Source organism: Xenopus laevis, chromosome 7L, assembly GCF_017654675.1.
Source record: "Xenopus laevis strain J_2021 chromosome 7L, Xenopus_laevis_v10.1, whole genome shotgun sequence".
NCBI lineage: Eukaryota > Metazoa > Chordata > Amphibia > Anura > Pipidae > Xenopus > Xenopus laevis.
Genome location: NC_054383.1, coordinates 35,115,215 through 35,127,939, shown reverse-complemented (window position 1 = coordinate 35,127,939; position 12,725 = coordinate 35,115,215). Strand labels below are relative to the sequence as shown.

The following is a 12,725-nucleotide window of genomic DNA, read 5'->3' as shown; positions in this document are numbered from 1 at the left end:
TCCGCGGTGCTCACTGGTATAGCCCCAGTAAATACAATCACTTGGGGGTACCTAAATTTTGGCACCCCCAAGTGCTGCAAGCCTTTCCTTCTCCTTTAACATGACAAGGATCAGACTGAACTGGCACACATTTTCGATGTCATGAGTGAGAGAGCTGAGCAGTGCATTGTGAGGTATGTTATTTTTTTTGTCTTAGGAGGCAAGTTATAAGTAGTGGTTGGTATTAGTAATAGTGATGCCACCATGACCTGCCCTGTCCCTCCAAACCTGTAGAACCTGCAATTCTCTCCTCCTCACCACCTGAGGTAGCTCCTGTGATGCTGCTCCCCCTCAATCTCCAACCCTTTTTGAGCAGGAGCATGTCCAGTGGGGGGCCCAATTGAGCTCTCTGTACTAAAAGAGCTGAATTTTCTAAAAAGAAATTTGGCTCTTACCAGGAGCAGCTTTTTGCAGTCACTGGTAACTTGCGGGCTGCTGCCACATGAGGCAAGTTTCTCAACTCTCCTCATGGCAGCAGAGCCCCTGCTGTAGAAGATCCGATCAGATGTAATTAGTAGAGATTTTACTGACCAAAATAACAGTGAGAGGAAACACAACCAATCATACAGCATGAGATACAAACTCATATAACGGCCATTCAATAATTTAAGAAAAGCAGCCGACCTGCAATATTGTTTTATGCATATTTATTGAAGAATTTGACTTTCATATTGTAACAAATCAAACATAACTGAGAAAGCAGTACAAGTACAGTGTGCATTAAGGCAACGGATAGGGAAAATGAATGGTGGCCATGTTTTGGCATCTTTGACTTCATAGTTACAGCCTCTCCTTTGCCTTCCTATACAATATAGTGAACAAATGAATTAATCCAGTACATCCCTTCACACTGCCATTTATCATTCATACTTAAGGAATCAGCATTAGACCTTGAGCAGTGTTTTGGGACTTGAAACATACTTAGCCCTAGAGGGCTTCATACGCCAGGAGTTATATGCAGAAGCCAGGGGGTAAATTTATCAAAGAGTGAAGTTAGAGATCACCACAGTCCTCTGGAATGAAATTCCGCCACTCTCCATTCATTTCTATGAGATTTTGAAAGGTGTATTTATCAGAGGGTGAACTTTCACTTTCATTATTGATAAATACTCTTTTAAAGATCCCATAGAAATGAATGGAGAGTGGCGGAATTTCACTCTAGAGGACTGTCACGATCTCTAACTTCACTCTTCGATAAATATACCCTTGAAAATCTCCATTGGAGCCCCACCTGCAGGTTCTAGCTGTTGCTGCACTAAACCTCTTGTAACTAATAACATCTCTGTTAGAGAACTAACTATTAGGGCCTCATTTACAAAACGGGTTAAGGTGCAGAGTGCAAAATACAGGCTCCATGATTCGATTTGTGCAGTTCTTTACACTACAAGAATGGAGAGAAGTGACTTGGCCTTCATTCCGCATGTGAGGCAGTGCTGCCTAGAGGAAGGGCAGAAGATGGGCAGCACATGGGCTTCCTTGGGAACATCTCTAGCAAGCTTATCAGTGAGAAGAGTATGGGAGCCTTATACTTACTGCCTTGTGCTGGATTATAATATGGTGCTGAGTGCAGGTGCAGCATCACAATGGCTGGGTGCCAGAATTTAGTAAATCTAAAGGGCCACAATTTTTCATGGTCCTGCACTTTTTGTGCCTAACCTGTTGTAAATAAGATCTTTCATCCGTGTAGTGAATCCTCCTATAACTACACATTGTCTCTGTTTTATAGGAATTATGCACAGGTAAATCGCATGAATTTGCACCTGATCACGTTCCATCCACATTTTTCGAAAGATAACAATACATTGGCAACGTGTTAGAAACTCTGTAAGATGGGAGGTCATGCATTAACTGGGGCAAAGAAATACTGTAACAACCTTAGCAACATCCGATTTTATTATTCTAACTGCAACACACCAGTAAAAGTGAACTGCAGACTGATTTAGCCAACTATGCTCCATAGGTCAGTATGTACAGTACTCTGCCAAGCCATTCACCATTTGTTCCGTTGTACTACATTTTCTAATTCTAAAGGGTTGCATATTGCTTTCTATTTCAAAGTCCCAGAATAGACTAAAATACCATTTGCATACCTGAAAGATACAAGCAATCTGTTAACTTTGGAGCTGTGTTTACAAATAAACAACTCATGCCCATTGAAAAAAAAAAAAAAACATTCAAGAAATGTATACTATTCAAAAGAATTACTTAAGGTTTCCTTAAAAACACACCAGGGTTTGTCTTACAGAAACAAGTAGAATGAGACCAGTAGGAATTTTATACACGTTGTAATTTTCCACTATTAAAATGCAGACAAAAGCCAGAAAATTACAGCTTAAGGGAAATGTGTAAATTATGCCTCCTATTGATTTTAATTTAGACCTTTCTTACCCTGGACACAAGACAATATTACAGAGTACAATGCAATTAGCATTCTCTAGCAAGTGGCAAAAATGTTTCCTTTCCCCTATGAGCAGTGCACAGAACTTGTGGGCAGCTGCTGTTTACCAGCACTTACCAACTGAACTATATAGTAAATGTATATTGAGAAAAATGATGTTTATGCACATTCAGTGTTTTTCTAATGTATAAATACTACCTTCTACATGTTCACTGATACCAGTGCATTAGTAACATGGAAAGCAGGATGGGGGGTAAGAGACAAAGGGGCTTTCTAACAGCAATGAAATTATATAACTGTGCTGTGTGTAAGTAATTATTATATGCCACCCATAATGACATTTTCATTTACAAAATACCAGCGCACTTTGCTTTTCCAGTGTCCCACAGCTCACTATCAGTTGCAGCAGCACATACTTTGGGCTGCATCACGTGGGGTGCCCTACATATATTCCCAGTCCTGGGACTTTGGGTGCTTAATGAAATAAGCAGTGCATTGGGCAGAATGACATGACAAATAACCCATGATGCAAATGTCCCTGTATTATTGGCTGCTGTGTGTAGGAATACACTGCTATCTTCAGGTCTATAGTACCTTGCCTGCTGACTGTTGCTCACATCTCCTATCCTAGTGAGAAAAAGTCTGGGGCAGGTAGCGATCACAGTCTCTTGGGCATCTCACTCCCATATAACTGAGGCACTGTTCTTCCTGAATGTGATCAAAGTGCATTTTAGTCCATTCCCCTGGATCAGTTCTGCTGTATCTTTCTGCTTCCGTGAGGATCCTGCTTAGTGCCATGATGTAGCTCAGTGCCATCTGTAGAGTCTCATACTTGGAAAGTTTTTTGTCCTCACCCCATTGCGGTACAACTTTCCTCAGACTATCGAAGGCGGTATTCAGTCCTTGCATTCTCCTTCTTTCCCTGGCATTGGCAGCCAGACGTCTCTTGGTAGAGCCTTCCAGCCTGGCTGGCATGCAACTTAGTGGGCATGGTGACTGGCATTCAGTATGGGACTCCCCATGCACTGGTGAATCTGACTTCATGTCAACACAGTGATTCTATGGCCAAAAAGTTTTGAAGGGCTCGGAACAAACCCCAGCCTGGGTAGCAGCAGCACTCCTTATTCCATTCATATGCAGTGATCCTCTTTGTAGATACCCAGTGCTCTTAGCACCGATACAAAGCTCTCCAGCTACAAGACAGGCAGTATTAGTGTAAGGCTACTGCAAGATACACTTTGGGAAAGGAGCATCTACTGACTGTGGCTGAAGCTCTGCATTTATATCTATATATAGAGAACGGAAAGGCTTAGCAGATGGTGGCAGGTGGGCAGGCGTCCCTTAGCTTCTGCCCCAGCTTATTCCCACCCTGGGAAATATAGGATGAGAATGCAGCAAATCTTTAAGTTTGCAGCATCAGTCTGGCAGAGGGATGTGCTCTGCCATCTGTACTGATATCTGGAGGTAACCCAGCCACTGAAATCCCATTAACTAATCAGCTCTCAAGCTCTGCAACCCAGATCCCCCATGCTTTGCAGAATATTTAATTGAAAATTAATACACATATATATATGCTATATTTGGAAGGTTTCCAGATTGTATATTTTCTCTTTAATTATTAATTGTATTTTTAAAAAATAAATTACAATGTGGTTGATTTGATAACTAAATAAGAAAGCTGTCAATGTGGTGGGTTTTTTTTGTTCAAATTATCCAACATGACAGTTTTATACAAGAAAATAATAATGTAGCACTGTGTGTAAATGGAGAAAAGTGGCTGCAAACAAAGCATCTGCTAATGCTGGAGATTAATGGGCAAAGGGAAAACTGCTGTATTCATGAAACAGATTAATGCTTTTGTAAACGTGACGTTTAACTCTAGTGGAACAATATTTCTGCAATTTTAGTTTACTCAACGTTTGTGAATGAACAAAATATTGGGGAAACAGTGTTTCCACCAGATTAACTCCTTTTTTATCGAATTTGATATTATTAACACCAACTAGGTGGAGTCAACTGAAATTGGAGTAAGAAATATTATTGGGAGTTAAATTGTTGTAAAAATAATTCACAAACGCCTTGTTCCATTTTATGAAAATGGTGGTTTTGTAGGCCTTGTCAGAATTCTCAAATTCTTGTAAATTCTAGGGGCAACTGTAAATCATTTGTATTATCTAATTTCTCCAAACAAATCTAGAGTACACGTTATGCCAATTTCAAGGTAACGTACGTTTTTTGTTCTTATTAACAATGTTTTACATGAAATTAAGAAAGATACTGTTAGGGTAAGTCCACACTGGGCGTTTTGGGGAGGTTTGGTCGCCTGGCGACTAATCGCCTCGTTTTTGCAGCGACCAATCTTCCCAAACACCTTCCCTGACCCTGCGCCGGCTAAAATCAAAAAAACGCTGCGGCTAATCACACGCAGCGGTTCGTTTTCCGAAGTCGCCCGAAGTTGCCTCACAAGGAAACTTCGGGCGACTTCGGAAAACGAATTGCCGCGTGTGATTAGCGCCAGCGTTTTTTCATTTTAGCCGGTGCAGAGTCAGGGAAGGCATTGGGGAGATTGGTTGCCGCAAAAACGAGGCGATTAGTCGCCAGGTGACCAAACCTCCCCAAAACGCCCAGTGTGGCCTGACCCTTAAACTGGTAAAATTGTTATGACTTTTTGGCATTAAAAAAAATGTTGGTATAGGGTGACATAGATAAAAATGTAATTCAGACAAGCTTGATTTTATTGTCTAATAGTTTCCTGGTATAAACAAACATTTTACTCATATTTAGCTACAAGTTTGTCTGTAAAATAAAATTTTTGTGTAATTCCCCCAAAGTTGTAATGCTTAAACAGTACTCCAAATGTGGTGCCCAGAATAAAGAGGCCAAAGTAAACAAAACATCCTATTTACAAGTCCCATTCACAATAACTTTACTTCAGTCTTGTCAATGTGGCAGTTGTATACAATTTGATATTCAATTGAGGAATTCACTAATTATTAACTAAAATAAACTCAAATTGGAGCAGAAACATTACTGGAGTAAAATGGTTTTGTCAATTATTATTCCAGACACTTTATGAATAAGGAGTACCCCAGACATATCCAGTGTAGAGCTTAAGACAATTTAAAGTTGCTTTGTTTTTTGCCATTAGATTCAGAAAGATGGAATAAAACTGGTGAAAATGGGTTACTCCAATTTAAAGACCAAAATACAGTTGTGTAAAAAACATGAAATTAAAGTTAACATTTACTATTTGTGTTAAACAAAGTTAACTCCAAGGCTTACTCATCACACAAAAGTGGAGTACATTTTTTAGCTTTATACTGTATGTTGTTAAATTTTCAATGTGAATATGATATTTTGTATGCTTTGAGGGTAAATTGACATTCCAGATACTTCTTGATTAATTTGGGGCAAGTGGAGTGTAAGAAAATTTTATAATTGAATTGTAGTAAAATATTTGTTTCTGCCAGATAACCACTAAATTACAAATCACAGTTTGTTTTTGTATAGATATAGGACCTGTTATCCAGAATGCTCAGGAGCTGGAGTTTTCGGGATAACGGATCTTCACATAATTTGGATCTTCATACCTTACGTCTACTAGAAAATCATTTAAACATCAAATAACCTCAATTGGTTGGTTTTGCTTCCAATAAGGATTACTTATATCTTAGTTGGGATCAAGTACAAGGTACTGTTTTATTATTAAAGAGAAAAAGGAAATCATTTTTAAAAATGTGCATTGTTTGTATAAAATGGAGTCTATGGGAGACAGTCTTCCTGTAATTCAGAGCTTTCTGGATAATGGGTTTCCAGATAACGGATCCCATACCTGTATACCACATTTTGCAAAAATCTTCCTTTAAATATCAAAAAATTGAAATAAAGCAATTTTAACAGCTGAATGCTGTTTTTTGGGTCTTTTGATGCCAAAAGAATTACCAGGTGAAATGTGTTAATTAAAATTAAAATTAATTTAGTGTAAAATTGGAGTACACTGTTTGTTTTTGTCAGAAAATCACCAAATGGCATATTCACAATCAAGTAAAAGCCAATTCTGCTAGTTCAATTCCATCTTTATGAATTAACTCCAATAATATTTCTTACACCAATTTCAGTTTACTCTGCTTTTGTGAAAGCCTCCCCCAGCTTCAAATTGGCATAAGTTGTACTCTGGATTTGTATGGGTATGGCACCTTTTATTCGGAATGCTCTGGACCTGGGGTTTTCCGGATAAGGGATCTTTCCATAATTGTGATCTCCACACCTTAGTCTACTAAAAAAATGTACTTAAACCCAATAAGATGGTGTCGCCTCCAATAGGATTAATTATATCTTAGTTGAGATCAAGTACAAGGTACTGTTTTATCATTACAGAGAAAAAGGTAATTATTTTTTAAAATGTGAATCATTTGATTAAAATGGAATTTATGGGAGATGGCCTTCCAGTAATTCTGAGCTTTCTGGATAACGAGTTTCTGGATAACAGATCCCATACCCAATCGGAGTATAATTTAAGAATTGAACAAATCTGTCTCAACAATTTTGACTGATTTGAAGATGGTATCATTTTTTTTGCATTATTAGTGGCATTTTGTTGGCATTAATAGCATCTAATTCAGTTAAATTGGACATATTGTAATACTTCAATTTGGATTTAGGATGTTGTAACAAAAAGTGGTGTTCAGACAATTGTGAATTATTTGTTCAATGATTTTCTGATGTAAGCTGACATTTTACTCCAACTGAATGCTAGCTGTATCTCAATAGCACTTGTGTGAGTTTTTAGTATTAAATGAGTTTTTGCTAAAAACAAAACACCTCATTCCATTTTGTCTCCAGTTTTGGGCTCGCTTTGCCTTTATGAATAACCCCCGGAGTGTGCATATAAGGAAGCTGACAAAAGCTACAGCAGAGGCTTTTTAATTAATATTTGCTCAGAGTTTGCAAACATGAGTACTGTATGAGTGGTGAAGGAACCTTCTGTAATATTAAAATGATTAAATGATTGGCCCCCAACTTGGTCCTTCTTCTGAGATGTCTCCCTGAACTTGAACCATGTGACTGCAAATCATTGTTATACAGATCATTAACCCCCGTGAATCTGCCCTGGGTGAAATGAGGCTTGATAATCCCAGGACAATAGGATGCACTTGTGAAATAATTGACTCAAACATGACAGATGTTGAATTGAGGTCAGTTACCACCTTATGATAATCAGCCAAGCCTTGTATTACGTATACTTGCTAATGTTACAGCTTTTAATTATAATGCAGCAGCTTAATAGCAGCATTAACCAGTCAGTCACCAGAAAAAAAAAATCTATTATTATTATTATAATAATCTTTATTTATTCTTGTTTGGGTACATCATTTTTGGTCTTGATTTTTTTGGGCTTTTATTGTAATGAAACCAATGATGCTGTATTCATTACACACAATACTACATACTCTTACAAAAAAAAAAGAAATCCATTATGACACGTTCACTCCAAGATCTTATAAAAAATTGAATTTCTTTTATTTATATAAATACATTAAAAGCTGTCAGCATTGGCTCAGTGCAATAAGCAAATAATGACGCGTTTCATGCCCCATTTCTAGGCACTTCCTCAGAGTATGACACAACATTCACAATTTGTATCCGCTGCCAGGAGATGGGACTAATGAACACGTGACTGTCTGGGTTGAATTGGTGAGCTCCATACTCATAAGGAGAAGATTTGGAGTTAACAGAACACAATACTAGATGCCTACTACAAAAATGGTTTATAGGATGAAGCCAAGGTATGAAGTGAGAGTAAAGCTGGTCATATACCTAGTTATCCACCTGTTTGGAGTGGTCCCTGATATGCCCATCTTGAGCTGCGCAATACTGAGTTGAGCTGATGATTAGGCCCTCAGGACAACAATTTTTTACCTGTGACTCCATGACACGAGTACTTCCAAGTCACCTGCCACCTGTGATTTGCTCCTCCACGACCTCTAGTGATGTGTGGATTGAGTCTTTTCCGACCAGCACCTGACCCTAACCCGCCCTCCGTGAACCCGCACCCGCCAGTGGCTTCTGGGGTCCTTTTATAGACCTGTGCCGCAATGCCGATGACATCACAAAAAGTGGCGAGGTGATAAGGTGTATGTCTATAAAAAAAGGAAGCCAGAAGTTGGAAGCCAGCAGACCGGCAGTGCAAGCCTGCAACTGAAAGTGTGAGGTCGGCCCGAACCCGCCCGGCCTGCGGGTCCCGTATTCCACTTTTTACTCCCCTGTTCTGTTCTAAACTGATTCAAGTCTTATGGACAGTGAATTCAAAGTACTCACCAGCACACACTGATCCTTAGATCTTTGGTTCTGCCTGGTGCTCAGTGTCTCCAGAGGGATCGGCACCCTCCAATTTGTAGCAAGTATAATGGAAACCGGCACAACAAAGCGGTTACAAGTGGGATAAACCCTGCATTTTTATTAATTGCAAGTGATGTAAATGGCCTCATGTGGTTTATCCTACTTGTACCAACCTTGTTGTGCCGGTTTTCATTATACTTAAGGACGATGAGTAACAGATAGAAAGTGGAGGAGATTGGCAGTTCTCTCCCTATGGGGCAAATTCACTAAGATTCGTAGTTGCGCCAGGCATAACTTCGCCGCACTTCGCCAGGCGTAGTTTCGCCAGCGCTCCACAAATTCACTAAAATCTGAAGTTGCGCTCAAGGGTAGCGTAAGGTTGCGAAGTTGTGCTATCGTTGATTCGCTAAGCGAAGTGAAGTTACGCTAGCGATGGTTAATTTGCATACGGCGCCAAATTCAAATTTCAATGGAGGAATACGTAGAATCACTACAAATGCCTGGGAAACCTTCAAAACATCAAATAAAATTTTTTTTTGCCCTACACATGTGCCCACTGTATAGTTAAGTTGCCATGAGTTAGGAAATGTAGGGGGGAAGGAGGGGAGCCCCAAAAATTTTTCGATCTTTTTCAGCCTATCACCCATAATATAGAAAAAAACGCCACCGTTTTTTGGGACTTCGAAAAAATTTGAACTTTTTTTGAAGCAATCCCTATCTACTCTATTGCGCTTCGCCTGGTCTGAGGTGGCGAAGGAAGTCTAGCGTAAAAGGTAGTGTTCAGTACACTGCGTGCGTTAGTGAATTTGCGTAGTTACGTCCGTTGCGCAAATTCGCCAGGCGTAAGGGTGCAAAGTAACACTAGCGAATTTACGCCAGCGTTCGTTAGTGAATTTGCGAAGTAATGAAAATGACCAACGCTAGCGAATTGACGCTAGCTTTAGGCGCTTCGGCGCATAGTGAATTTGCCCCATATGAATACTGTGCACATGATTGCCTGTTGTTGGTGCAGAGTAAATGAGGCGACCAATATGGTTTATGCCCCAGGTCTCAAATCACCCTGGCAGCAAAATTTAAGCTGCAGACAGTTTCAGGGCTTTGAAGAGGAAGGGGGTCCATGGGCAAAAAGCTGACTTTGAACAAATACAAATTACATCATTACAACATGCAATAATTGCATTTTTTGTGTAAGGGAGATGTCCATATGGTAGTTTTCCTTCTAATGTTGAAGTTAGTTTCACAATTCCCCACTAAGTGTGATGACACACAAGGAAATTTGTTGTCTGGGGTTAAATCTTTGCTATTGCTGGCAACAAATCACCTGAAAAGGAATCTTTATAGAATAAAATTGAGATGGCGACAAGTAAAAACATATTATTTGCATCATTCTGGCTTCACCCGGGGAAAATGCGAAGGGAGACAATTTGCCACGGTTAAGCCAATGATGATTTAACTGCAGGCAACAAATCTTCCTGTGTACCATAACTCAAAGAGCCCTAGGTCAGTAACATGCCATGTAGAATTTACAAAAGTTGTGTTAAGACAAAATTTGTGTTAAACTGGGTGAAATGTGGATTGTGTTAGGAAATCATTGATAGACAAATTCACAATAATTTAAAAACCAATAGAACCACCACAATGTTTTTACCATCAACAGGTTGGAGTAACACAATTAAGTGAATTTTAGTAACAAATATATATAGTATAGTAGTATATTTTCCTCTAATGACATTTATTACATACTGGGGGATGTTCTACTACAAAGATCTGTGATACTGTTGGGCAAGTTGGGGTCTATGAAAAGCCATTGCAGGAGAGAAATGTTTGAAAGGATAAGTAAACCTTTAATATAAGTGAATGTAAAATTGAAGAGAGTGCTATTCTGTGCACTTCCTTGCACTGTTTCGTAATCAGAGAAGAGAAATAAATCCTATGAAGAAGAAAAATAAAAATGTGCTAACCTACTGTCTGCTATCAAGTGTAACATTTCTTAGTTTCAATATCTCAGACAGTTGTTTTAATGATGAAATCTATTAGTTATTTAGCTTTTGTCTGTAATTGCCATTTTATTTCAACTCCCAGCATTTTATAGTAACTTCTAAGGGCTTTTTGCCGTATTGCTCATCAATTTACTGCTCCCGATAGGCAACTTATATTGTTTTTTTTCCAAGGAATGTGAAACAATATTGTCTACAATATTTATAGTAGGGATGCACCGAATCCAGGATTCGGTTCGGGATTCGGCCTTTTTCAGCAGGATTCGGATTCGGCTGAATCCTTCTGCCTGGCCGAGCCGAATCCTAATTTGCATATGCAAGTTAAGGGTGGGGAGGGAAATCGCGAGACTTTTTGTCACAAAACAAGAAAGTAAAAAATGTTTTTCCCTTCCCACACCTAATTTGCATATGCAAATTATGATTCAGATTCGGTTCGGTATTCGGCTGAATCTTTTACAAAGGATTCGGGGGTTCGGCCGAATCCAAAATAGTGGATTCGGTGCATCCCTAATTTATAGACACTTATGCAGGGCAATGTTGAAGGCTTCATGATTTAAAAAATGCAGCAGATAATTACAATTACACATGTAGAGCTTTGCAGGGCCAGACTTAAACTGTCGATTTTGTTGAACCAGACCTATGAATAAGCTGAAGCTTATCTAATTGAACAATTCCCATATTTCAGGCAACTTTATCAGACGTTAATTCACAGCAAATATACGTATTTATCAAAATGCTTCTCGTTGCGTCTCGACAGATAAACGCTGGCGAAATATCGCCAGCAAAAATTTGTCAGCACAGGTATTTCCAAGCTTATTTTCGCTGGCATTACTTTCTTCCTAGCGAAACTTTGTTAACATACTTACGCTTACATTTAAATATGGCGGGTACATACGGGTTATATATATATATATATATATGTCTTATTGCCAAATTTCACTAGAAAAGCCCCTTTTATTAAATCTGCCCCATAGAGTGCAGGCTCATGCATGTGGGCTGCTTTGAATTTTTTGCCAGGGCTGCTTTTAACTACCAGTCTGGTGATGAAAGTTACTTAACGTGTTCAATGAACACACACTAATCGAGGACAATCAGGACAAGAGATATAGGCAAAGGGGTGGGAACATTTATACTTCAGTGGCTCATTGATTTCCATTTGGAACTGCTTGCCAGATGTCGTCTGTGCTATAGCTCTACATGTCTTATCTGACTGGTGGGAACTGATTCTTTTCTACATGTTTGTCCTACCAGAGATTTCATGTTTGGCCAAGTGTTTCATTAAATGAGTACTAATCCATTAATGGACAGGAAATATCACATCCTATTACTGTAACTAATGTTATAATCACACTGGAAGTATATACATCAGTACAAATTAATATTTAAATAGTGGTGCTTCCAGAATGACAGTAGCTTCCTAATGGGGAAGGGGGGGGCAGGATAAGCGGGTGGTACAGGTATAAGTCATGTTTTACATACAGCCTATACAGTATTACTATCTTTTAAAAGTATTTTTGTTTTGTAAAATAAATGTTAGTTAATCTTGTTGACATTGGGTAAAGGTCCCCATAGATGCAAAGAACGACCGATTTTAGCGAAGTCCGACCAATCCTTCGAAATTATCGTGCGGTTAGTGGTATTCGAACAATCGAACATCTTACGATTTTTCGGCCGACATCTGTCAGGAAATTGATCGGCCAGGTTAAACAATCATTATCGGCCCCAGTGCAATCTATCTATGTTTGCAGGGCCAAGCAGGCAGCTCCCCTTTGGTCTCACGATGACGATCGTTTTTTTTTTTAAAATCTCAACATCTATGGCCAGCTTTATTCTGCATAGCGATCCAATGACATAGCGTGTGGGGAGGCCTGCAAAAAATAGGTGGCCTGGTAAGGGCTCTTACACATGAGCGTTCTGACCTGCGCTCCCCTGCGTTCCGTTTTTTGGCGTTC

At 39.2% G+C, this 12,725-nt stretch overlaps 1 protein-coding gene across 1 annotated transcript; it reads right to left on the bottom strand.

Moving 5' to 3' along the window:
• Positions 1 to 1,445: 1,445 nt before the first annotated feature.
• Positions 1,446 to 3,701, bottom strand: atoh7.L (atonal bHLH transcription factor 7 L homeolog). Its single transcript, NM_001085821.1, is given in 1 exon segment — positions 1,446 to 3,701. A coding segment is annotated over 1 exon segment (417 nt). The 5' UTR covers positions 3,482 to 3,701; the 3' UTR covers positions 1,446 to 3,064.
• Positions 3,702 to 12,725: the final 9,024 nt, after the last annotated feature.